This window comes from Cnephaeus nilssonii (genome assembly GCF_951640355.1).
Source record: "Cnephaeus nilssonii genome assembly, chromosome: 16".
Classification (NCBI taxonomy): Eukaryota; Metazoa; Chordata; class Mammalia; order Chiroptera; family Vespertilionidae; genus Cnephaeus; species Cnephaeus nilssonii.
Genome location: NC_137087.1, coordinates 60058239 through 60085262, shown reverse-complemented (window position 1 = coordinate 60085262; position 27024 = coordinate 60058239). Strand labels below are relative to the sequence as shown.

Sequence of the window (27024 nt, the reverse complement as noted above, 5' to 3'; positions counted from 1 at the left end):
TTATTTTGGTTTACGGTTTGGATTAAGTTGGCACTCTCCGGAGATGCATGACAATTAAATTCGCTTAGAAAAGAGTATAAAGTTTATTTAATTTCTTTAATGTGAACTATGCCAGCAATTAGAAAAATTTTTAGCATTTTCTGCTTTCTTTTTCCCCCTTTATTTTTTTTTTAATCCTCACCTGAGGATACTTTTTTCCATGGATTTTTAGAGAGAGTGGAAGAGAGATGGAACGACAGAGAGAAACATCGATGTGAGAGAAACACATCGATGGGTTGCCTCCTGCACGCACCCTGACCAAGGCCCGGGCCTGGGAGGAGCCTGCAACCAAAGCATGTGGCCCTCTGGTCCACAGGTCGATGCTCTATCCACTGAGCCAAACTGGCCAGGGCTCCTTTGCTGAATTTTAAAAAGAGAGGAGGGGAGAGGGATAGAGAGACAGAAGCATCAGTGACAGAAACATAATCTATTGGCTGCCTCCTGCATCCCCCCCCCACTGGGGGCCAAACCCACAACCCCCCATTCAAAAGACTATCACACATTCTGAGTAAGATTTTATTAAATAAAGAACTGATTTACAAAAAAATTAAGAAAAATAAGACAAAACCAGGGGAAAAATACCTCCCACTTACTCTCTGTTCCCAGTATCCTGACTCCTTCTGGTTTGTGATTTGCCTAATGATTCCACGGAATATTTCCTCACTGCGTGGGGCCTTTGTAAGCCCGAGGTTTCGCTGAAGGGAGGTCATGTTTGGGAGCTCTGCATGCTGCTGTCTTGTTGGTATTAGCACACCTCCCCCCCGCCCCGCCTTATCCGTGGGGCGCTCTCCTGTCCCCCTTGGGAAGCGACCTAAACTGAGGGGAGCCACAGGCTCCACAGAGCGAATGGGGCCTGGGTAGGCCCACAGGATCCCGAACCTGAAATTCTGGACGAACAGCCGTGTGGCCCGTGGGCGACGTAGATGAAATGGGCTCTGTGAGGCAGTCAGAGCCCTTGGGGGCGGGGACACGTCTGTCCCTCTCCGTGTCCTGGCTGTTCCTCAGGCTGAGGGGACCCAGCTCCCGGGAGCCCAGGATGCAGACGTCTGAAAGTTAGGGGTGCGGGGGGAGGGGGATGTCTCTTTGAAGGAATCTCAGTCATCCTGGGCGTCACGGAGGTTCTGAGGTGTCCGGGGTCCTGGGCAGGGAACCCACTGTTGATAGTGGGCACAGACCTGACACCGGGTGGGGACGCCGGCCTCTCTGGTTAACACAGCGCCCAGCGGCCTGGGGCAGGAGGAAAGTCTCATCTCATTTGTCGCTGTCTGCTTTGTCCTGTGACGGAATCGATGCGGTCGCTGCAGGCAGGGGATGCTGTCGGGTCAGGATAAAATGCAGGATGTGTGTGCCCCTCACCCTCGGGGCCTCACACACTAATGGAGCCGCTCGGGGTCCGAGCAGTCACCCGTGCAAACGCTGATTATTAACCTTTTGCACTCGGATGTCGAGTGTGACTCGACACGGTTAGCATCGGTAGCAGGAATCGAGAAAAAGCAAGCGAGTGCAAAGGGTTAAAAGTCACGATCAGTAATTTTCAGTTTTTCAAAGCAACTTTGAGGCCCTCGGAGCAAGACTCTTTGAGACCAGAATGAAGTTGTTGCCGTCTCATGCCCTCTTCAGAAGTCGCACCTTGAATTGTGTTTAAACTTCCTTCTTGCTTCTGGGAAGCAGGGCGAAGGGTGGCTGACGTGGCGGGCGCTGCGTTCTCCGTGCTCGGGTTGTCTTCCTGCTCTGTTTTCAGTTTGATTCTGAGCTTGAGCGCGTCCCGGGCGGTGTTCGGCCTGAGTGTTACCTTCCTCCGCTTCATTCCGGGAGGGGGAGCCCCCCCTGGGGTGAGGGGTCACTGAGAGTGACAGCTGGGGCGGCCGTCCCGTCCGGCCACTTACAATCCGGGAACTTGTCCCAACCGGATAGAGAGGAGGCTGAGGCTCTGGCTACCCACAGACCTGCCTCTCACTCGGCTCAGCTCAGTCCTGGCTGGGTGATCGGGGCAAAGCAATTGACTGGGGTCTCCCTTGGGGGTTTCCCTACCTTCCGACTCTGCTCACTTCCTGTAGGAGGTCTGAGGGAATGAAAGGGACATTGTACAAGGGTCCTCGCTTAGTGCATCGCGACATTATTACCATCACTCTGTTGTTTTTGCACATGTAGGCTTTCTAGGAGACACATAATATCAATATGGGGGATACAGTTACTACAGGAAAAATGGTTCCCACTTAAGGGCAGCGCGGATGTAAGGGCTGGACGTGTATGGGAAGACAGTTTTAATTGCTGAACACGAGAGCGTGCGGGGATCCGGATGGGCGAGGGTCCTGCTGAGGGCACGGGTCTCCCCATGTCCTTGCCGAGCCTGGGCTGAGGAGGAAACGCGCAGTGTGGGCCTTGGGTCAGCAGGTACTAAGCCTGGGCTCCTGTCAGTACTGCTGTGAGCGCTCGGTGTGGAGATTGTAGCCGATCGCCGGCGTGCGGGTCGTCGGTTTTTTCTTTGGGGCTCTTTCTTCATCAGCCAGCAGCCTGGCGACCTTCCCCTTCCCGGCGTGCGTGTGGCTCCGCACAGTGATTATCCGTCTGCGTTAATATTTGCCCAACGACACGAGGCTCAGCAGTCTCTTCTGGTCTCGGTTTGCAGGGGGCCGCGCTGAAGTACCTGCCGACGATCGTCAACGATGTGAAATTGGTGTTTGACCCCAAAGAGCTCAGGTAAGGACGCTCCGGCCTGAAGGAGGTCCAGGCCCCCCCGCCCCCCCCCCCCCGCCCCCGGGCCTTCTCAGTGTGTGCGGTCCACGGGGGCACACCTTCTCTTCTGATTAAAAACGAAAAAGACATGGAACCCCGCATGCATGATTTTCCTGCCTGGAAACGTGATTCATGTTGTGATGAAACAGAAGAGGTCACCGAGAACCAGTCACACCTGAGTCCCTGCCTGGACCCGTCTGGTTCTCCATGCTCCCCGCGTACACACACCCCGCACGCCCCGCACCGTGTTCACTGTCTCCCATCGGCCCCTGCAGGCCAGGCGCCCTGCTTCCCCACAGCACGGACCAGCGTCCACGTCATCACCTCTCATGACCTTCACGGTGCGCCCCCACACCGGCCGTCATTTATCCACGTGCCAACGAGAGGCACATCGATGGCGTGCTTCCTCCACACAGAGCGCTGTCCACGTGGCGTTCCGTTCGTCTCCACCGCGGGGGCGTGACAGCGGTGCTGCTGTGAGCCCCTCCTGCGCTAAGGCAGCTGTTCGTGGCGCCCTCGTTGGCGAGCAGCCTTGCCTCCAGGCCCCCGCTGGCTTCCTGACCACAAAGGACAGGCCGCCCGGCTGTACTGACGGGTGGCACACTGTCCAGTTGATTCTTTATTTTATGTATTTTTTTAAACAATATTTTTTTTATTGATTTCAGAGAGGAAGGGAGAGGGAGAGATAGAAAAGCAATGATGAGAGAGAACCATTGATCGGCTGCCTCCTGCATGTCCCCTCCTGGGGATCAAGTACACAACCCAGGCATGTGCCCTTGACCGAAATTGAACCCTTCAGTCCCCAGGCCGACGCTCTGTCCACTGAGCCCACACTGGCTAGGGCTGTTCAGGTTTTAATTATTGGGAACTATGCTAGGATACAATTTTTTATAGCTTAATGGTAGCATCTGCCCTTATTTACATCATTAGCATAAACAGAAGTGGAATGCCTAGGTCTTGCATGTTCTTAAAAGATTTTTAGTAGCTATCGTCGAGTTGCCCTCACAGAGGTCATACGAAACCTGCATGCTTTGGCATCTGTCCTTCTAAACTTTGCCAAAACTTGGATACAATTCTTACTGTATCCAAGTCTGACGACGTGATTGGTGAGGAAGGATCTCACCGTTTTCATTTGCATTTCTTTGGTTACTAACAAGAACTCTGTTAACACTCCTGCAGAAGTATTTTTGGCCATCTGTAAAAGTAAGTTTTTGACACCCTTGCTACTGAGATGTGGGGTATGCGCTATAAAGTTCACCCGTGTTAGCGCGTTCAGTGATACAGCTTCCAGTATTTTTGCGGAGTTGGGACCCGCACCATGATAGCATCTTCGAACAGATTCATTCATTGCCCAGTAAGACCCCTGGGGTCCATTCCCAGTCCTCCCCACGCCCACCCCCAACCGCTCGCTCCTCTCCGGATGTAGAGGTGTGCCTTTTCCGGGGTGCCTGGGGTCACACCCTGTGTGGCCCGTTGCGAGTGTCTTCTTTCACTTAGCGTGATGTTTTCAAGGCACAGCCACGTTGCAGGCCGTGTCCGAGTTCCGTTCCTGTGGTGGGGGAATTGCGGGGCTGTACTGCGTGTAGGGTATGCTCCCTCCAGCTGCTGGGGTGTCTCCCCTCTGGGGTGTCGCCCTTCCCCCGGTGCCCGAGCCATGTTGCTGCGGGTCATGCACACGGTTTTGTGTGGATACACATTTTCAGTTCTCTTGGGTACATGCCTAGGAGTGGGAACGCTGGCTCAGAGGGAAACTTGTCAACATTTTGCAGAACTGCCGACGTGTTTTCCGAAGTGGCTGCACCGTCTGACGTTCCACCAGCGTGGTCCGAGGGTTCCCATTTCTCCACATCCCGGCCAACGCTCGTTACGGCCTGTCTGTTATACGATAGCCGTTTCAGTGGGTGTGAAATGAAACAGCAACTTTTTAAAGGATCATTTTTGGGACAAGATTTTTGCCCCATATTGTATAATGGGCGTTAGCCAGCATTCTGGCGGCATTGAATGACCCCTGAATGACCTTGCGTCTCCACACTGTCTCGTGACACTTGGGACCATTCAGCTGCATTTCCCTAAACCCTTTTCTTGTGCTTTCTCACAGCAAAATGTTTACCGATTTCATCCTCAACGTCCCCGTGGGCCTGCTGACCATCCAGAAGCTGTACTGCCTGATCGAGATCATCCACAGTGACCTCTTCACGCAGCACGGTGAGCGGGACCCTGAGCGGCCTTAAACTGTCCCATTAGTCGCTGTCCGTAGGCCTTGCCCCTTCTGGATGCGCTCCTCGTGCCGGAAGAAGTGGAAGCTGCACCCAATTAAAACAGCTCCCTTACGAGACAGGAAGATGGAGCCCTTACAAGGAGCTTGGGCCATAGATCATGAGGAGGGCGGGCGGAGCCTCCCGGCTTGCCATTCAGGTGCGCACGGCGCCCCGGCAATCAGCGGGCATTGTCGCCTTCGGGATGCTGATTGTCCGTCCGGGGAGGCAATCACTCGCTTCTGTTGGGAGGATTGCAAAGAAGAACCTCACGTTTTCTTTAAACGTAGACGTAATGGTTCTGTCTTATCCTCCACTTCGCATTCTCGGGCGGGTTTTCTTCCAACCCTGCTCCAAGTAATGATGATTTCCCCACGCACTTAACCCGAGGAAAACCTTACCTTTCCCCGCATTATCTCCCTACGCCTTCCACTACTCGTTTTCTTTCTTTTTGGACCGACTGAATTAGTATGTTAACCTTGTCAGTCGGTTTTCTTGAAAGCGTAAAACCTTTGCATAATTCCATCACCTTCCTCATTTGTTGGAGGCAGGCGTGAAACCTGTCGAGGGACGTTCTGGCTGAAAAACACAGCTTGATTCTGCTCCATGTGGCCCAGACACGGGGCTGCTGCCTGCATTTTCCTGCATCCTCACGCTGGGATGAGGGGCTGGGGCGGCCCACGCCTGGGCCTCGGGGATGTTCTCACAGAGGTCCTGGCTGGGCTGACAACCATTGTGTGTATGGCTCGGTCCTTTGTGCCTTCTGGGTTACTGGACCCTCTGTTTGCCTGCTCTCTTTCATCTTACTTCCTAACCCAACTTCGGAACATGCACTGGAGCCGCCCTAACCGGTGTGGCTCAGTGGATAGAGCGTCGGCCTGTGGACTGAAGGGTCCCAGGTTCGATTTCGGTCAAGGGCATGTACCTTGGTTGCGGGCACATCTCCAGTAGGGGGTGTGCAGGAGGCATCCGATCAATGATTCTCTCTCATTGATGTTTCTAAATCTCTATCCCTTTCCCTTCCTCTCTGTAAAAAAATCAATAAAATATATTTTTAAAAAATGCACTGGAGCCTACACTTATAGCTAAGCTCAAGTTCAGAGAAAATGTGAAGACTTCCTCTGGGTGTTCTTCTGGAGGAAAAACATCAAGGCAAGAAGAGGACAGGCTTCTTTAAAAAAAAAGAGAGAGAGAGAGAGAGAGAGGAAGGAAGAGGGAGAGGGAGAGAGAGAGAAACATCAGTGATGAGAGAGAATCATGGATCGGCTGCCTCCTGCACGCCCCACACTGGGGATGGAGCCCACAACCCAGTTATGTGCCCTGACCAGGAATCAACTGTGATCTCCTGGTTGATAGGTCGATGCTCAACCACTGAGCCACACCAGCCGGGCCTTACTCTAGTTCTTTACCCCAGCGGTCGCCAACTGGTGGTCCGTGGACCACTGGTGGCCCGTGAGGTCTGAAAGGTTGGCGGCCGCTGCTTTAGCCCATAGAAAACTTGAGGGAAAGTTCTTGTTTATTTCTGGTGATGATGTTGCCCAGGTGTCACGTGCTGTGTTTCTCTTTCTCTTCCTATTTCTGTTCTCATTCTTGTTCTACCAGGTCCTTTATCACCGACCGACGCAAAGCCTGTTTCGGAAGTATGCCCCGTGCAAATAAACATTTATAGCTTTTATTAAGCATTTATAGCTTTTTATGAAGCAATAGCTTTGCTTAATAAGGAGTTACCAGGATACATAATTCTGTAGGATGCGTTGCATCTTTTTAAGCACCAAGTTGTATCTTTTTAACAGCAACTTGTACCCACCAACATAGTAAGTGAGGTTGTATGAAATATGTGAATTCAAAGTATCCTGGGCTAAAGGAGCCAAAATTAGCCTGAAGCTCCACGTGGTACAAGCTGCTCCACAGTCGCTCAGCAGGTGAGGTCTCTAGGCCACACCTGAGAGCCCAGGGTGCCTGCCGATGCCCACTGGCCGCCGGGAGGGGACCGGGGCACACTGGCCGCCACCGGGAGGGGTTCAGGGCGCACTGGCCGCCTGGAGGGGACCGGGGTGCACTGCCCCCCCGGGAACGGGCCTCCCTCGCTGGCTTTGGGTTCTAGGACTCTTCCTGGGTCGGGGACACGGACAGCCGTCTTGCTCTCACGCAGGCTCCCTGCCTCGTTCAGGCCGCCGGCAGCCTCCGAGCTCCTCGTCAGAACCCACTTCCCGTGGGAACCTCCCGGGTGGTCTGTTCTTACCAACACGTCGCGCTCCTGCTAAACGGCCTCTGCCGCGTGTGGTTACAGGCTGAACGGCAGACCGTCTCCCGGTGAGATACGCCGGCTGTGATTTTCTTGCTCTGTTCCATTTTGGTGCTAATTTCTAAAAAAAACGTTAGTCGGCTGCCTCCTGTGTCTGTTTCCCGTGGACCCGGTCAGAGGAGCGCCCGCATGTGCTCGGTTTGAGAGTTGGCTGTACCCAGGTTTCGCTGTCCCAGCTACCGACTGCGCCAGCCCCAGGAACCTCCTCCCGGGCGCGTGATCAGAGGGCACCGCCGGCGGCTCCTGGGCTGCTCGGGGGCGGCCCCGGGCGGGTCTTTGCTCCGCAGCCTGGGTCATGCCTCCTGGAAAACACTCCCTGTGCTCTGCGGCATTTCCTTCCATCTGCCTCCACGTCAAGGACCTCGTAGTTTCCAGTAGTTTCCAGCGTCTCGCTTCCAGGGCAGGGCGAGCGGGTCCGTGCACCGAGCTGGCGGTGACTTCTGTGTCTGCACGTGCCCCTCTGCAGGAGAGCCCCCGTCCCCTCGACCCCGGGCAGGTGTGGGTGCCAGTCTGCGCGGCTTGGGGCACCCCGGCTGCTTCATCCTCCTCCGCCTGCTCCCCTGTGCCGCTCTGAAGGTCAGGAGCCCGAGGATGGCCCGGCTGAGGCTGTCGGGCTGCAACAGGAGATTGTCTTGGGCACCTGGGCTTGTGTCTGGCGCCAGCCCGCGGGGACTCCTCGCTGCTGCCACTGCCCCCCTCTGCCCCAGGTGTGCCCGTTGACATGCTTCCTCTGGAGCAGTTTTAGGAAATTCGGGCTGTCTTCTTTTTGCTGCGCATCCTCCCACCCCCAGCTCGGTGGGAAGGGAAGGGAGAGCAGCTCAGCCCTGGCTCTGGACTCAGCACCGCTTTCCGTGAACATGAAGCAACAGTTCAAACCTGCAGATAGTGGGAACGGGGTCACACGTGTGCGTGTGGCCGTCACTGGGCCTCCACGTGTTCGAGCTCTGGCCGGTCTTGTTTTCCCTGGAGATTGGGAAGCACGTCTCCGCCACCCCAGCATCCATGAGGGTCCTTCTCCCGTGTGGGGGTTCCGAGTGAATGGCGTGTTTCGGGAAACGGCGTGGGCACAGGGCTGGTCCCCTGCCGGTGTGGGAGCTGACCTTGCATGTCCCCGTGCCGGCTCCGGGCCGCATGCAGGGCCTGCGCCTCGTTAGCATGCTGGGCACGCGGGCCCGTGAATGGGCGGTGATGGCTTCCGCGCCTCTCGCGATGTGACTTGACTCCCTGAGAGCCGGTTGGAAAGATTATGGCTTCACACGGAAATGACTCTCCGCGTGATCTGTGGTGGGGACGGGGCAGGCTTTCCAAGCAGGACGCGGAGACGGGCCCTCAGAGCGGCCGGTGTGTGCGGGCAGCTCTGTGCCCAGGGGGTCATGTTGCTGCCCGGGGATGTGACAAAAGCCGTGAGAATGACAGCTTCGATCCTGTGGTAGGAGTGAGGAGTTTCTTTGCCATTAAATTAAAATAAACACTGGAAGGCCCAGGTCTAGGATTTGTGATCACAAAATGTTTTGCATTAATAGTATAAAATTGGAATAAAAGGAATAATCTGAGGTCGCCGTAGCTTAGAAATTAGTCAAGAGCATTGGGCTTGCAAGAAGCCCTTGCCCCCAGGTGCCCTCCCCACGTCCTCACATGCCCTCCCCCACTGACCCCCCCCCGTGCCCCCATGTGCCCTCCCCCACAAACCCTCCCCCCCGTGCCCTCCACATGCCCTCCCCCAAGTGCCCCCCACATGTCCTCACATGCCCCCTATGTGCCCTCCCCCAGGTGCCCCCCACATGCTCCCCCAGGTGCCCACCCACATGCCCCCCACGTGCCCCCATTTGCCCTCGCTCCCTGGCCATCCCCTCTCCCTGGCCATTCCCTCTCCCTGGCCATCCCTTCTCTCCCTGGCCATCCCCTCTCTCCCTGGCCATCCCCTCTCTCCCTGGCCATCCCCTCTCTCCCTGGCCATCCCCTCTCTCCCTGGCCATCCCCTCTCTCCCTGGCCATCCGCTCTCTCCATGGCCATCCCCTCTCCCTGGCCATCCCCTCTCTCCCTGGCCATCCCCTCTCTCCCTGGCCATCCGCTCTCTCCATGGCCATCCCCTCTCCCTGGCCATCCCCTCTCTCCATGGCCATCCCCTCTCCCTGGCCATCCCCTCTCCCTGGCCATCCCTTCTCTCCCTGGCCATCCCCTCTCTCCCTGGCCATCCCCTCTCTCCCTGGCCATCCCCTCTCTCCATGGCCATCCCCTCTCCCTGGCCATCCCCTCTCTCCATGGCCATCTCCTCTCTCCCTGGCCATCCCCTCTACCTGGCCATCCCCTCTACCTGGCCATCCCCTCTACCTGGCCATCCCCTCTCTCCCTGGCCATCCCCTCTCTCCCTGGCCATCCCCTCTACCTGGCCATCCCCTCTACCTGGCCATCCCCTCTCTCCCTGGCCATCCCCTCTCTCCCTGGCCATCCCCTCTACCTGGCCATCCCCTCTACCTGGCCATCCCCTCTCTCCCTGGCCATCCCCTCTCTCCCTGGCCATCCCCTCTCCCTGGCCATCCACTCTCTCCCTGGCCATCCCCTCGCTCCATGGCCATTCCCTTGACACTATCCTTCAATCCAGCCAGCAGGCACCCTTTACAGAGGGCTCATCGTAAAACTTCATTCGGGTCCGATTTCTGAACAATACAGAGCTTCTTACCACTGTCGGCATAACGAGCTTAAATTACTTTCCTCATTCTTCGTTTCAAGGTGAATGGTTCTTCCCGCTCTGAAGCCGAGGGAAACGCTCCGTCTTAATGGTGGGGACGTTAGTTACGGCAGCCCTTCGCGATCCGAGGGCAGAGGCCTCGGCCCCTGAGGGGACTCCTATTAGGGAATATTGAAGCCAGAGCGCCCGGCTCCTTGATGGCGATTAGTTAGATCCAGGGTAGGGAATTTCTCTCTCCAAAAAGGACCCTGTTCCTCAGATCCCTGTGCTCGGTTTTACGTGGTAGAAAGAAAAGCTGTGTTTAACGGAGACCTAGAACAAAATGGAGTTTAACGCTTTGGCCCATAAACATCAACATAAAACCTCTTCTGCTTCCCCACGGCGGGAGACGGAGAGGCATGTCTCCTTATTGAGAGGAAGCTGAAGCACAGAGCTGCTCTGTGGCAGTTCGGTTGACCTGATGGATGTGGCACCGAAAGAGAAATTGGGGTTGGGACCACCCGGTGTCGTAATCACTCGAGGGACCTCTCGTCCATCACTCGGGGTCCTCCGGACAGTGGTGCTGACGAGGTCTAATGAGCGTCACCAGCTGCGAGCCCCAGAGCTGGTTATGTTAAATAATGGTGGGCCATGACCGGCATTTCCCCCTCTTCCATCTTCTCACGCCCGGAGAACGTTTTAATCTTCATCTGGAAAGTGCTGCCCCTTTTTCATCCCTCATTCTACCTATCAGCCCACATCTCTCATTATAGGTGTGTCTGAAAAGGCCATTTGTTAAAAACGGTGCAGCCTTTTAGAAATGGCTTATTGAATTCCGGAGGGTGAAGTCCATTTCAGTTTCTTAATTACGCCATTTCAATTCCATTCTTATTCGTTGAACACCTGCCCTGTGCCCAGGACTGTTTGTTAGCAAGTCTAATTCCTCTGACAGGGCTTCAGAGCCATCCACTTAAGAAGAACCGTAGAACTAGAAAAGAGTAATTCTCTTAATTTGCAGATAAGGGCCCAGGAGTTAAGTAACTAGTTCCAGTCTGTGAGGAGCTGGGGCAGGGAGCTGTCCGCGGCCTTGGTGCTGATTAAGCGGTCGTCTTGTCACAGATCCATCACCTCCTCTTAAACTGTTTCACACCCACCATAGGAGAAGTGCATTCTGAAAACGGAATTCACTTCAAACGCCATATGTAGCGAGACAAACTATCAGCACGCGAATAAATAACACGCAAGTAAATAAACGAAGCACGTAGGGTTGTGTTCATGTGCTCATAGACTTTCCATAGCTTCTCTCTCGCCTTGGTGGCTGGGGCATTTTTCATTGCTTTGCCTCCTCGCAGTTACCATCCCATGGCCCTGGTACCTCAGAGCTGGAGGCAGATCCCCTTGTCTCTGTTCATGTCAGCACTCGCCCGAGAGGGGCTGAGGATCTTCTGACCAGAACACGGATGGCGGTGAGACTTTCGACAGGAATCGCGGCACAGGGCAGGGCAGTTGTGTGACACACGCCTTCTGAAAGGAAAGAGCGGCCTGCCTCGGGTGGCTCGATTGTTTCCTCCTGGCAATGTTGATATTCATGACTTGTTGCATTAAGAAAAATTTAATTTGCATTCAACGTGTAAAGATACCAGGATCGTACATGTCTACACGCATGTGCATGGATCCGTTGCCCTGAGGTGCTCTGGCTCAGGAGCAGGCATCAGGTCTGGCTCAGCTGCCGTTCTGGGGTGCCGTCCCTGTGTATCCCTTCCCTCCGGCTCCGGTGCCCACATCCGTGCCATGTGGACATAACTGGACGGTCCTTCTGGCCCCTTCCATGGCTGGCCCTGTTTTGTGCATTTCTGTTGCCTGAAGACTTGCATGGAGGGAAGAAGTCACTGGAGCAGATTGAATCATGAGGACACGGAGTTCTTCGATAGTTGAAAAATAAGACGGCTGTCTGGGAGAGATGAATAGCAAGCACCCCCATTTATCTGGCTCTTCCTGTGTGATCCTCATCCAAAGCGTTCCTGTGCCGCGCAGTCCTGTGTAACAGGCTCAGGTTATTAAATCACTTTATGGATCATTTGTTTAATGTGACCCAACTAAAAATTAAGAAGCACATGACTCAGTGTTCATAAAACAAATGTTTTAAATGAACAGATTTATTCCCGTCTTTGCATCTTGCCGGAATGTAGAGCCGTCAGGAGGTTGTGGACGGATGTTCCGCTTGGACGCTCACCAGCTCATGATGCCTGTTGAATACCTTGGATAAAGATGAGCGTTTTTATACTCTGTGCCCATTGCCAGAGCATTCATCATCGGGGCTCCAGCTCGCACAGCTGAGCGTGAGCAGATGTCGCATTGCTGCTGTCTGTGATCACAGTGGGTCACGCTGGAGGGGCGTGGAGGGGGTCCGGGGGCTGCAGGACCTCCGGTCCCCACAGCTGACCTGCGTGGAGTCAGCCCGCCGGGACCGCTGTCCTCGCTGGTCCTGCGTCCACAGGTTATGTCTGTGCCTCGACTCACAGCTAGCGGCAGCGAACAGTCCCCAAGTCACAGACGTGCGGTGGCGGGTCTGCTCGGGGACAGCGCGGCCTGGCTGCTGCTCTCCGCGCTGCACACCAGGCCTCGGCGTGAGCGATGGCCCTCGGGGTCCGTGACATCTGCCTCCTGGCGCGCTCCAGACCGCGCAGCCTTAGCAGCCGGGCGCGAGCCGCACCTGTGGCTTAAAATGTTCCGGAGGCCGCGGTTAAACACAAGAACAGGATCATTGCTGAGACTAATTTTAATAACACACTTTATCGGAAGTACCATCGCGACGTGACTTCAATCTGAAAGTCGCCGAGGGCGTCCGTCACCTTGTGTTTTCCACGCCACGTCTCTGAAATGCGGTTTTACACTCACAGCCCGGTCAGTCTGGGAGCTCCCTTTCCTTTTTCTTTCTTTTTTTAATGTATTTTTATTGATCTCAGAGAGGAAGGGAGAGGGAGAGAGAGAGAGAAACATCAGTGATGAGAGAGAATCATGGACCGGCTGCCTCCTGCACGCCCCACACTGGGGATCAAGCCCACGACCCGGGCCTGTGCCCTGACCGGGAATCGAACCGTGACCTCCTGGTTCCTAGGTCGATGCTCCACCCCTGACCCACACCCGCCAGGTGCTCCATTTCTATCAGAGGTACTTGATCTGTATTTCATAGACGTTTAATACAATCGACCACGGAGAGGAAGATTTACATACCCAAGTTGTTCACAATAGTTGTTTCCAGAATTGAACCGAGTACCTTTTTCACCTTTAAATGTAAGTGACTTACAAGTCAGTGCAGTGAAACATGTGCCTCCTCAGGGCACTGCCCGCTGGCCCCGAGGTGGGCAGCTCCGCGCACGGCCTTCGCTTCTTGGAGACTTCCGGTGGGGAAGGCTGGCTGTGACGTTGTTCTTGTGACTGTAATTGAAGCTGCGGTTATTGGGTGCTCTGTGTGCCCCCTACACACATTGCCATGTGATTCTCACGGCACCCCGCGGCGGAACAGCAGCCCCCCCCCCCCCCATGTTGCAGATCAGCAACATCAGGCGTGGAGCGTGCTCAGTGACTTCCCCAGACCCAAAGCCCAGCGCGAGCGGCTGACCTCTGCCCCTCCTGACGCGGGTGGCGGCCGCCCCGAGGGCGCCGAGGAGCTCCCCGCGCCCCGCGGAGACCGGGCTCTGGCCGCTGGCCGAGCAGTTGTGGCAGCGTTCTCCACGCGGCTGTCTGTGGCGGTTTGTTGGAAATACACGGCTTGCTTCTGTGTGCGATGGTCAGATTCCCAGGTCATCTGCTTGGTGCCTAGAGGGACCATTGGCACAAATCGTCATACAGAAACGGCGTTCTGCTCATGGGGAGGGGCGGGAAGGGCATTCAGGACACTGAGCTGGGGCCTCGGCGTGTGACAGGAGCCTCTTCCTTGCCTGCTGGGACGGAGTGTCATGCTTTCACACAGGTCACTGCAGGGGTGCGTGTGCGTGCATGTGTGTGATATGTGTGTCAGTATGGTATATAGGAATGTGTGTGGTATGTATGAATGTGTGTGAGTGTGTGTGAGTGTTGAGTCTGTGTGTGTGTCTGTTGAGTGTGTATTGTATCTCTGTGTGTGTATCTGTGTGTGTGTCTGCATGTGTCTGTATCTCTGTGTGTGCGTGTGAGTGTCTGCGTGTGTGTATCTATGTGTGTGTCTGCGTGTGTGTGTGACTGTTGAGTGTGTGTGTATCTCTGTGTGTGTCTGTGTGTGTGCATGTGGTGTGTGAGTATGGTATAAGAATGTGGTATGTTTGAATGTGTGTCTGTGTCTTTGTGTGTATCTCTGTGTGTGTATCTGTGTGTGTGCGTGTGTGTCTGCATGTGTCTGTGTGTGCGTGTGTGTCTGCGTGTCTCTGTGTGTGTGTGTGTGTGTGTGTGTGTGTGTGTGCGCATGTGCGCATGCTCACTGAGGAAAAGAGCTCTCTTCCCGGCCAGACGGAGCTGCCTGGTTCCGTTGCCCACATTCATTTTTCATCCGGAAGCCGCCGCGCACCTGCTCCATGGCGAGGAGGCCTGCGTCCAGGACAGCCTGTTCCGTCCTTGGGAGACACCCGAGGCACAGCAGCCTCCGAACGAGCTCTCTCTGGCCTTCCTGGTGACCCAGTTTCCCTGGCCGGCGTCCAGGCTGTCAGACGGCCGTGTGCAGGCCACGTGCACGTGTGTGCGTCTCGGTGTATGTGCAGGGGCTGCGCGCACTGATGAGAAACAGGCCTCTCTCACAGAGACGGCGCCCCAGTAGGGGAAGCAGATGAGAGGACCAGCGGCACCTCCCAGAGGAGCAGGGGCCGGCATCCGGGGCCCCTCGGAAGGACTCTGGGGTGCTGGGCCCTGTTTCTGAGGGGGGCGGCTGCCCCTCTGTCCCTGGAGGCCTGCATGAGGTGCCGGGGGTGCTCAGTGCAACCTCGAGGGAAGCCTGGGCACCGGGACCTGGTCCTGGGGGGGGTGTGGTCCGGGCATGGAGCTCCATCCGTGGCCTGGGAGGTGTGGCTGCTTTTCGAAGTCTCCTGCGAGCCTTGTCCTGCTTCCCCATCTCCCCGCGTCGTCCTGACCCGCTGGTGGGGGGGCGGGGTGGATACTGAAAACGTCCAGGTTGGAACGCTCGAGTTGTAAGGTCCTCGAGGGGCTCAGACAAAGAAATGTCATTACATTGACAAAGCGGCAGTGACGCTGCCTAAGGTTGTTGTTTCTCGTCAAGAGAGGCCGGTAACAGACAGCTCTCCCCGGCTGGGCCTGGGCGGCGTCCCCCAGGGAGCCCGACTGGCCGCCAGCGTCTCCCACTGAAGATGGACAGGGCAGCCGCGGCCTCCTCACCCCGAGTAATCCTGACAAATGACACCAACACACTCCATTACCGCTGAGAGCAGCCAGGTCCCCGCAGCTCGGCCAGCGTGACGGGTGAATGGGGCGGTGAGGGATGGCGTTTGGCCGGGGCCCTAGCCAATTTGGCTCAGTGGAGAGAGCATCGGCCTGCTACTGAAGGGTCCTGGGTTCGATTCTGGTCAAGGGCATGTGCCTCAATTGCAGGCTCGATCCCCGGTCCTGGTCAGGGCGTGTGCGAAGGCAACCAGTCAGTGTGTCTCTCACATCCATGTTTCTCTCTCTGTCTCTCTCCCTTATACTCTATCTTAAAATCAATGAAAAAATATACTCAGGTGAGGTTAAAAAAAAAAAGGGGGGGGGTTGGCCGGGCATGTGGGCCCCAGAGCCTGAGCAGCGTCTTCCGCCAGCTCTGAGTGGGGAGCGGGGTTCCTCGATGTGGCAGGACGGGGCACGGACACCTCCCCCAGGGCCGCCCGCCCCCAGGCCTCTGCCTCCCTGGGTCCCTGCTGAGCTTTCCGGAGCGGCCTTGCCGCTTCCACGGCGCCTGTGTCCTTCGTCCCGTTGTCCCGTTCTGTGCACCTGCTCAGATCTTCGTCGTCCTGCCTGCTCCCGTGAGGCGTCCTGGCGATTCGGCGTCACCGAGGAAGGGCAGTGGCCGGGCTGGCTCCACAGCCCAGACCTGGGGTCCACGGAGTGCGTGTTGGGCAGGGGGGGGGGATGCCCTGAATTTGTGGGCACAGCACAGAGTTACAGCTCCCGCGGTGTCTGTGTGTGGGTGCACGCCGTAGGAGGTGTGTGCTTGCAGGTATGTGCGTGATCCCGTCTTACCCGCGGGGGCTGCGATCCAGGACCCCGGTGGAGGCCGGAAGCCGCGGAGAGAGCCGGACCTTAAGGGAGGCTCAGGAAGGGAGTCACCGCAGTAACTGACAGTGAGATCCAACAGTTCTAATGATGTCCTGTAGCCAAGGTTACGTGCGTGTGGTCTCGCTCCGTCTCAAAACGTCTCGTGGTTCCATGCGGACAGCGTGGCCACGCTGGGCGCGGGGCTGGTTCGGTCCCGGGCGGGATGGAGCAGCAGGTGCAGGACTTCGTCCTTCTCCTCGGAAGAGCACGCCGCTTAAAACGTGTGAATTGTTTCTTTTGGGGAATTTCCCCGCACTGTTTCGGCCCGCGGCTGACTACCGGTAACTGAAACCGCGGGAGGCGCGGTGGTGGACGAGGGCGCTGCGGCGTGTGTGATGGTGTGAGCTGCGCGGAGACTCCCGTGTGCGTTCACGCACAGGCGCGTTTTGTGTGCGAATGATTCGCGTGGCAATAGGAGGGATCCCTCCTCGTCCAGTCACCTGACCTCCCCTGACGTCGGTGGGCGGCGTGGACGTGGGACGTCCTTGGGAGCGGCGCCACGTGCCGCGAACACGCTCCGGCAGGCGGGGTGCCCCGTGCGGCCCTGCTGACCGGCGCCCCTGTCCCCGCAGACTGCAGGGACCTCCTGCTCCCCATGATGACGGACCAGCTCAAGTACCACCTGGAGCGGCAGGAGGACCTGGAGGCCTGCTGCCAGCTGCTCAGCAACGTGCTGGAGGTGCTGTCCCGCAAGGACGTGGTGAGTGTGGGCCCCAGGTGCTGCCGGCCCCGCAGGCCCCGCCCCGGATCCACCCCAACCCCACCCGCAGGCCCCGTCCCAGATCCACCCCAACCCCACCCCACAGGCCCCGTCCCGGATCCACCCCAACCCCACCCCGCAGGCCCCGTCCCGGATCCACCCCAACCCCACCCGCAGGCCCCGTCCCGGATCCACCCCAACCCCACCCGCAGGCCCCGTCCCGGATCCACCCCAACCCCACCCCGCAGGCCCCGTCCCGGATCCACCCCAACCCAACCCCACCCCACAGGCCCCGCCCCGGATCCACCCCAACCCCACCCGCAGGCCCCGTCCCAGATCCACCCCAACCCCACCCACAGGCCCCGCCCCGGATCCACCCCAACCCCACCCGCAGGCCCCGTCCCAGATCCACCCCAACCCCACCCGCAGGCCCCGCCCCGGATCCACCCCAACCCCACCCGCAGGCCCCGTCCCGGATCCACCCCAACCCCACCCCGCAGGCCCCGTCCCGGATCCACCCCAACCCCACCCGCAGGCCCCGCCCCGGATCCACCCCAACCCCACCCGCAGGCCCCGTCCCGGATCCACCCCAACCCCACCCCGCAGGCCCCGTCCCGGATCCACCCCAACCCCACCCGCAGGCCCCGTCCCGGATCCACCCCAACCCCACCCGCAGGCCCCGCCCCGGATCCACCCCAACCCCACCCCGCAGGCCCCGTCCCGGATCCACCCCAACCCCACCCGCAGGCCCCGTCCCGGATCCACCCAAACCCCGCCAGGGACAAAGGCACACTGATCCATTCCTAAGGAAATGGCCTTAATTTTAAGGGTTTTCCCCTCTCTCTATAAAGCTGCACCTTAAATTGCTTTTGTCTCTGTATGAGGTGTGCTAAGTATAATTATAAACATATTGTGATATATATATAATAAACGTTATCTATAATAATAAAAGCATAATATGCTAATTAGACCAGATGTCCTTCCGGACCACCTTCCAGACAAAGCCAGGGCTGCGAGGGAAGCCCGGGTCCCGGGTGCCTGCTGGGGGCCGGAGGGAAGCCCGGGTCCCGGGGGCCGGAGGGAAGCCCGGGTCCCGGGTGCCTGCTGGGGGCCGGAGGGAAGCCCGGGCCCCGGGTGCCTGCCGGGGGCCGGAGGGAAGCCCGGGTCCCGGGTGCCTGCCGGGGGCCGGAGGGAAGCCTGGGTCCCGGGTGCCTGCCGGGGGCCGGAGGGAAGCCCGGGTCCTGGGTGCCTGCTGGGGGCCGGAGGGAAGCCCGGGTCCCGGGTGCCTGCCGGGGGCCGGAGGGAAGCCTGGGTCCCGGGTGCCAGAGGGAAGCCGGTTCCGGCAGCCGGGGGAAGGAAGGCCTACTCTTGCACGGATTTTGTACATCCGGCCTCTAGTATTACCATGTTTATTCTTCCACATGAAATATATTTATTTTTTAGTTTCTTTCGTACAACTTCTCAGCTAAATGTCTCTCAAGACTTAGATTTTAATTCTTACCGTCAGACAAAGGCCTTGATGAGAGAAATTAGAAATGAACAAGTGCAGGCTAATGGCCACAGTCTTTCCGTTATTTTATTAAAGTCACACGTGCACACGGGTGTTTTTGTTTGTGTGTAAGTCACTGGCGCTTCTGAGAGTTTTAGGGGGATCCGGGACGGGGCCTGCGGGGTGGGGTTGAGGAGCAGCTGTCTGCTCTTCCCGGCCCCTCTCCCCCGGGCGATCTCTTCCTGGGCCTCCTTAGCTGGTTTGTGTTTTCTAAACTGTATTTCCTTTCGCTTGTCTAAATTGCATGCTCACTCCATGACCTTTTCCCTGCTCCACAGTGAGTGCAGCCCATGGGGAAAAGTCTGACCCTACACTGTCCCATCCCCAATGGACCCACCACGTATATGTGCGCACACCTGTGCACACACGTGCCATCGTTGGTTCTCCAGGTGTGTCTGGAAACATGTGCAGGGCCTTGGTTGTAAGCACCTTCCCAGTCCATACACACACACACACACACACACACACACACACACACACCCACACCCACACACACACACACACACACACACACACTCACATACATTCACACACATACACACACACACTCACACACACACTCACATACATTCACACACACACAAACACCCACACACTCATACACTCACACCCCACACACCCCCACACACACGCGCACACACATGCACACACTCATACACTCAGACACATACACACACACTTTCACACACAAGCACACATACATACTCACCCCCCCCACACACACACTCACACACCCCACACACACACACACACACTCACACTCACACTTGCACACTCACACTCCTGCCTGCCCACTTCCTCCTGCCCGGCTCCTCCTCTCAGAGCCTGGTTCGTGCCCTCAGAGGCAGAGGTCAGACTGAGTTCATTCTCGGGTGACGGCCACACCAGGCCGTGGCTTTGGAAGGGCTGGAACCCTTCACCCACAGGGAGCCTCCGTGGTTCCAGTCCAGGGCCCCCGTTTCTGTTGGGGAGGGTTTGGGAGGAAAGGGGTCCGGTGGCCAGACCTCCGGGGACGGGGTGCCCACCCCTGTTTTGTGCGGAAGTGACTGGAGAACCTACTTCCGCACGTTCCGAGTTCCTGAGGAGGCCCCGCACCCCATCACACACTGAGTGGAAGGCCACGTGTCTGCGGTGGCGAGGCCGTGGCCCTCTGGGTTTCGGTCGCTCGCTGAGCAACGTGCACGCACTCCGGGCACGTGCCGGCCACAGACCCGGGACTGGCCCGCAGACCTGTGGGCGGTGGGACCCGCCTGAGGCCTCGGCCTCCGGAAACGAAGGGGGGCTGGTCCGGGACCACACACGTGTTGTTTAGACAGATTTGCCTTCATTAAGGTTTGCCTACATGACATGGCCCTGATTATGTGGCAAATTAGCATTAATGGACCGTAATTAATAACACGGCGGAGCGTGCTCTGCGAAGGCTGGGGCCTCTGACGAGGGCGGCATTTCCTCTCCCACGGGTTGGAGCCGATTTCCTCTCTCAGGGGGTCGGGTGGCGTGACGCCCCGGCACGCGTGTGGGTGCCTGTCCCGGGCGCCGGTCCTCACTGCCTGTCCTCCCGCAGGGCCCCACCCAGCGGCACGTCCAGATCATCATGGAGCGGCTCCTCCGGACGGTGAACCGCACGGTCATCTCCATGGGCCGGGACTCGGAGCTCATCGTAAGTGCCGGCGCCGCCGGGCGCCCGTGGCGGGGCCTGTCTCCGGGCGGCCTCTCCTCCGCCTGGCCTCCGCCTGGGCTTTCTTTTGAAACTGTCACTTGGCATTGAGCTGTTTCCCTGCACATTCGCGAGCGGGGAGGTGCCTCGGTTGCCCTGTTTTACCGTCTGGTATGTGAAGTGGGCTCGTCTCCCACCGTTGTTGGAGCCCGTGTGGACACAGGAGGCTGAGCCATCCGGCGTTTTAGAGACAAGCATTGGGTTCTGGTTTTCCCGTGTGGACACGGGAGGCTGAGCCATCCGGCGTTTTAGAGACAAGCATTGGGTTCTGGTTTTCCCGTGTGGACACGGGAGGCTGAGCCATCCGGCGTTTTAGAGACAAGCATTGGGTTCTGGTTTTCCCGTGTGGACACGGGAGGCTGAGCCATCCGGCGTTTTAGAGACAAGCATTGGGTTCTGGTTTTCCCGTGTGGACACGGGAGGCTGAGCCATCCGGCGTTTTAGAGACAAGCACTGGGTTCTGTTTTCCCGTGACTTCTCCCAGCATTTCTTCTCCGCCCTCGTTCCCCGGGCAGTTTCTCTCCACCTGTGTCCACGGAAGACGGCAGGGATGGAATTTACGCCAGATCTAACAGTAATCGAGCTCCTCCCACTTAGCCGTTTCATGTCCACACGCATGTGCTGTAGATGCTTCTTCCATGCAGATCACCGCGGCATGGCATGGCATGGGATCTGTTTTGGGGGGCATTTCTAAGAATGACATAAAACCCGTGTCACCGGGCCTGCTCTCGAGAGTTGACCCCTGGTCCTCACCCCCCTCTTTCTGAAGTGCGGTTTCTCCGGCAAAGGATGCCCATCAGGTCCCCTTTCGTTTCTTCCACGGCTAGTCCTTGGGACCCTTTTCCTGAGCTTGTCTGATGGCATTTCACAAACGTCACTTCCCAGCCGAAGACCAGAACACGCAGCTGGCGTTTCCCAGGCCGCCAGATGGCATGTCGTCTTCCTCGTGTGATCTCCGCGGTCTCTGGGTCCACGGCGTCGACCAGGGAGGTGACACTCATGTCTGCCCCCACGGCCACGCCGGAGCGTAGAAACGGGTGGGGCCCGTTGGATGTTCACAACATCATCCGCGGGCCGTACAGAATGATCAACTTACAAACCAGCCTGCTCTCTTGGGTCAGACACTTAGTTAACTCGCCCCCGCTTGCTCGGCACAGCCAGACCAAATGATGTCGTGGGGCCCGCGGGCCGGACGCTCCCCGCCCCTGCCACGAAGGACGCAGTTTCGGGGGAAGCAGTAGGTTCGTGGCCGCCTGAGTGTGTTTCCCGCCCGTGACACCGTCCGGTCTCGTCTCAGAGTTCGGCACAGACGTTCACGTGTTCCTTTCAGGGCGTAGCTCCCTGAGGATCGGGCTGTCACCTGTATAAACTGGGACATAAAGTATTTCCTTGTGAATCGGACTCACCTGCAGCGGGCTTCCCCGTTCTGTTCGTAAATGCGTCGGCCTCTCCACGCTCCCCGCCATCGCTGCTCTGTCATCTGAAACACCTTTGTAGAGGTGGGGGGGATGGAGCCCCATGGAGCGAGACGCGGGGTGACCCCAGCAGCACCCCCGAGGTCTGATGACCCTGTCTGGTTGGGGAGGTGCTTGGGGAGCGTGAAGGACGTGGGGTTTGAAGTCACACTGCGTTCTGTGACGTTCTGCTAGGACCCTCTTGGAAGGGGCTGGGTCAGCCAGGCTGTGGGTGCTGATGGCTCAGGGGGTGACGGTGAGTGAGGGAGGAGCTGTCAGGGCAGAGGGGGACATGGCCAGTGACTGGAGAGCTGTCCGTTTCTGGGCGGGGCTGACCCTGGTTGTGTGCCCTGGAGGCACCGCCCACTGGCCAGCAGTGAAACCTGGCGAGGCGGTGGGGAGGAGCCCGTCAGAGTTCAGATGGTCCTGGAATTGGGGAGGTGGTGAGAGCTGATCTCGGCAGTCAGTGGATGGAAGGCGGGTAGGATGGAGCGCGTGTCTTCCCACCGTGTGGCCCAAGCCTGTATGGACGTGGCTCAGCTCTCCAGCCTAGAGGTGACCGCGGCCAGGAGAGCCGCCCCTCACCGCGCACTTCTGTGCCGGGCGCCGGGCGGCTGACGGGGCGCTCCGCTGTCCGTCTCCCCTTCTCCACGCGGTGACGCTTCCAGGCCCTCAGCCTTAGGCAGCGGCTGTGTTCCGGTTAGTTCTGGGCGGTGGCCACGGGGGGTGAGGTGCCCTTGTCCCGTGGGCAGGTGGCCTGCTCAGCGGTTGGGTGGATGGCCGTGCCCCCCGCCCCATGTCCCTGCGCTGGAGTCGGCGCCTGCCCGCGGGGCTGGGCGGAGAGCGAGCGGGTGCGGTGAGTGGCATGCAGGGTGTCCTGGGGGCCGCGCTGCTGCTGTCGGGTGGTCAGACTCCCTCTGAGAACGGCCCTTTAAGAGCGTAATGGAGTGAGAGGGACGGGAACTAGGAAGGGTTTCCTTGTGGCCTGGGTGCACACGAGAAGGCTGGGCCTCGCCGATTCTCTGAGAGGAGCACTCCCAGGACAGCTGCGGACACTCGGGAGCCGCTCAGGACAGGGACTCGCCCTCCTGACCACAGGCCGCCTGGCCCCTCCGCCCTGTGAGGACAGGGACCTCGTTGCCACCCTGAGCACCGGCTGCTGGGGACACAATGGGGTGGGGAGGGCTTCATCGCGACCACAGCGTCCTCGGGGGGGAAGATGGGACGCACAGGGCTTCCTGTGAGCCTGGCTGAGTCCCAAGGACCCGCCTGTTTCTTCTCCTTTTTAAATAAATCTTTATTGTTGAAAGTATTACTTATGTTCCCTTTTTCCCCCACATTGACCCCCTCCAGCCCGCCCCGCCCCCTACCCCAGGCCTTCACCACCCCATTGTCTGTGTCCACGGGTGATGCATCTATGCATTCAAGGTCTTGGGTTGATCACCTCCCACCACTCTCCTCCGCCTTCCCTCCGAGGTTCCACACTCTGTCCCATGCTTCCATGCTGTCTCACAGGGTAAGAGATCCTTCTTTGTTACAGCTGCCTAGTATTCCCTGGTGTAAATGCACCACAGCCTTTTGATCCACCCCTCTGCTGAGGGGCACTTGGGCTGTGTCCAGATCTTAGCTGTGGTGATTGTGCTGCTGTGACCATAGGGGACACGCATTCTTTCTGGTGGGTGGGTGTTTCGAGGACCCGCCTGCTCCGTTATTTGGAAAAGAGTGTCATTGAAATGCTCGTTCCGTGCACGGACCCCTCCTACCGAGACTCCTCCCCAAATCTTTTCACAAAGACGTTGTCTCTGGCGTGAACTTGAGCTCTGCAATATTTATGCTAATGGGGTTCATGAATAAATGTGCTTTTAAAAAACGCTGTTCTTACTTTCATTTTCCAAAGAGAGCAGCACCCGATACACGTCTCAAACGGGCAGGGCCGGGTGTCCTGGGCGAGGGCCGGCACAGTGTCTCCCAGGGATGTTTGGTCATCAGTCAGCTCCGAGGACATGTGGCTTTCGGAAAATTGCCCTCACACGGGTGAGCGTGGACACGCTGCTGGAGATGGGGAGGCTCAGAGGGCACAAGAGCAGGGACACGGGTCCTGGGACCTTCCCAAGGCCGGTGGCCCCGTGGCGGGGGGCGGGGGGGGGGCTGGTGGCACCTACAGGGCACGGTGCCCTTTGTGTGCCCAGTGGCTAGAGCAGGGGACCTCTGGGCACCCGCTGTGGGGGCTGACTCACGGGTGTTAGAGAGGTGGCTGCCTGCGCGTGTCCCCGCTGTGGGGGCATTCTGGGACTCAACCTGTTCGCACGGAGGTTGCACTCACCCCCTGCCTGTCCCCGGGAACCGTGAGCACAGAGGGAGCCCCCTCTCAGCCACAGGGCTCCCCACCCTCATTCCTGCAGAGATCAGGGAGGGGGCGTGTCTCCCCTCCTGGGTGTCCAGGTGGGACTCACCCTTGGCAGAGGGCTCAGCACTGGGCTAGTCTAGGAGAGGTGGGCTGCTCAGCCCCCCTGAGGTGCTGGAATTCCATAGTGGGAGGGAGGCGAGGGGAGGAGGTGGCTGATCCCCTGGCCCTGGGGCCTGAGAGATGATGAGCTGGAGAGACGCTGTCTGCTGGGCCGTGATAGGGCTGTAACCTAGGGCCGTGGCATAGGGCCGTGGACACCGAGTTCCATTGTCTGTGAGCTCCTTCCAGAACCCAGTATCCGCCAGACATCCTGCTGGGGGCCCGCACCTCCTAATGGTCTCTCTCTCGGAACCCCGATGAAGTTTGTTTTTGTTTGTTTTAAACATAGATTTTATTATTTTAAAAAAATATATTTTATTGATTTTTCACAGAGAGGAAGAGAGAGGGATAGAGAGTTAGAAACATCGATGAGCGAGAAACATCGATCAGCTGCCTCCTGCACACCCCCTACTGGGGATGTGCCTGCAACCAAGGTACATGCCCTTGACCGGAATCGAACCTGGGACCCTTCAGTCCACAGGCCGGCGCTCTATCCACTGAGCCACACCGGCTAGGGCCCGATAAAGTTCTTTTCCTTTGTCATTGTTTTCTTAGATTTACTTCTCTTTTCCCAAGTTACTGCGACCACGAAATAAGTTCAATAGCCACACAGAACATTCCCTTTCTTGTTTTTTTATTTAAAAACTAACAAAGAACTTAGTGACAAGTATAATCATTTAATCTCTATACGTAATGCCATGGGAACATCTATATAGGGAGGAACACGACGGTTTACCTTGTTTTTTGTATCAAAGTTTTGACTTAAATCTTTCTAAGAGACGAATCGTGTTAGTGACACGCTGTGATGGAACTACGAAACGCCTTTGGAAATACTCGTTTTTTCTGTCCCGAAGACGCTGTTGTTTTTAAATAGGAGGGGGCATATCGGCAGTCTCCTTCAGACTCCGCACATTTTGTTTGTTTCTTTGTTGGTTTGTTGTTGTTCCGAACCTAGACTGCTCTCGCCAGGGGCGGCGCTCTGTTCACGAGGGCGGAGTGGGCAGGCCACAGAGCTTGTGAGAAAGCCACGCCTCCCCTCGCCTCCATCCCCCCCAAGCTGGGGTTCTCGGGACTTCTCGGGACACAGGAGAGACAGCTTGTCGCAAACATTTTAAACGTTAGTGGAAAACAGTATAAAACACGTGAAACACAGTTTTCCAATTCCGTGTCTCCGTGACACAACAGCCCTCCCTCCGGGGTACAGCAGGGCCCTCCGGTTCGTCCTTCTGTCCCACAAAAACAGCTCCCGGTCCCGCTGACTCATCTCCAAGGATGGCCTCCCCTCGTGCAGGGTCTCCACCAAAGCCGTGTGTGTTCCCTGTCGTGAGAGCGGGCGTCTGTGGGACAGCTGGAGTCACTCCCGAAGGATGCCCGCGTGGTTTCAGGTTCTGATCCGAGGCGACCACTGCGAGGTCCCTGTAGAACGGGAACACCTAGGACGGACGGAGAATCGCTGCGGAGTCAGGAGGGAAACGCGAGGCGAGAAACAGCTCTCGTTCTCCCGACGGCCCGATGCCAATGCCGATGCCGGCCGCGGCCCCGCCCGGGGGCACCGCTCCGTTCCCGGCAGCGGATCCGGGACGCGCGCGTGTCGGCAGTAGCTTAGATGTCAGACGGTGGGACAGAAACGCGAACACTAGGTTTTCTCGTACGTTCACAAACTATTCAAAATTTAATCTGTACGAAAAAAAAAAGGCAAAAGGAGATCCCTACGTCGTCTTGTGAAAAGCAAACGAACGGATAGACAAAGTCATCCAATAGACCAGGGGGTTTCGATTTCTATCAAAAGATACTTGCAAAGGAATGAGTGAAAAAATAAAGGAACTAAGATTTGTATTGCAATGTGTAATCAAAAGAGACCTCTGTCCTGGCTTGTTGAAAAAATACCTAAAAACATCTGATTCACAGCTTTCCCCTAGGCATGTCAGTGAGTGCAGTTTGCGACTAGGTTAGGTGTCCACGATCCTATGCGCGTGACGGTAGCAGCTAAACTAAACACACGGCTGCTCTGAGGCGGCCAGGCCTGCCCCGGGTGTTACGAAGCGCAACCAATTGTCCCGGACGCCTGCCTGCGCTTTGAGGAACAGCGTCTCCAAGATGGATTCCCCGGGACGCTTCCCCACGGCAGGGCACGCCGGTGATGTATTGGTGACCGTGTTATCCATTGTGTATCTCTACGTGGGTTCTCGATTTCTTGCCAGCATTTAGCATTTGGCCTTTGGGTTATCAAAAGATTAAAAATGAGATCTAAGAAAGCTCAGTGTCCAGTAGCTCTCTGGCCCCGTCACCTGCAGCGGTGACAGGCCTGACCTGGGGGCCTCCTGGCGGCCGGCCGTTTGGAAATGAGCAGTAAACGTGGCGCAGGGGTGGCGATGGGGGCGGGGGATGCTGAGTTTCAGGGGTCACGTGGCTTAGCGCTACAGCACGTGAAGGCAGACACACATAGAGTCCCGTGTGAGAGATTATTCATGGTCTCCGACCACTTGAAAAAATTGTGCTTTCTCCAGAACTTGATGTGCTGAACACCGCCCCCGCCCCCTGCGTGGTGGCAAAAGGAAAGGTAAAAATGAAGTCCTTGGCAAACGTAAGGCTCGCTTTTCTCCTCGCTCCGTCTTTAGAATGAAGGCTTGGAAGTCATGATGCGTTTCAGCTGTGCACGGGGGCCAGCCCGCCGACCGGCAGGCGGACAGCCATCCGCCGCCGTCCGGGCGGGGGCAGCATGGCTAGTTGTCCTCTTTGCCTTAGGTTCCGTTTCGGGTTTCACGTCCCACATCCGAGGACGGCGAGGGGCCGCCGGCAAGTGGCGACAGGACCCCCTCGC

The 27024-nt window shown here is 57.5% G+C and overlaps 1 protein-coding gene and 1 long non-coding RNA gene across 3 annotated transcripts in view; one reads left to right on the top strand and one right to left on the bottom strand.

Moving 5' to 3' along the window:
- The window catches only part of DOCK1 (dedicator of cytokinesis 1), a 305409-nt gene that overhangs the window by 108621 nt on the left and 169764 nt on the right, over positions 1-27024 (top strand). For both annotated transcript variants that reach the window (XM_079793187.1, XM_079793188.1), the window contains exons 24-27: positions 2669-2739; positions 4874-4980; positions 16850-16977; positions 20091-20186. In XM_079793187.1, the coding sequence (XP_079649313.1) occupies positions 2669-2739; positions 4874-4980; positions 16850-16977; positions 20091-20186 (402 nt within the window). The remainder of the gene's footprint in view (positions 1-2668; positions 2740-4873; positions 4981-16849; positions 16978-20090; positions 20187-27024) is intronic.
- Positions 6212-9060, bottom strand: LOC307112467. The gene is made up of 2 exons (XR_013814720.1): positions 7091-9060; positions 6212-7030 (listed from the first exon to the last, which is right to left on the bottom strand). It is a non-coding gene; the product is annotated as an uncharacterized lncRNA (long non-coding RNA).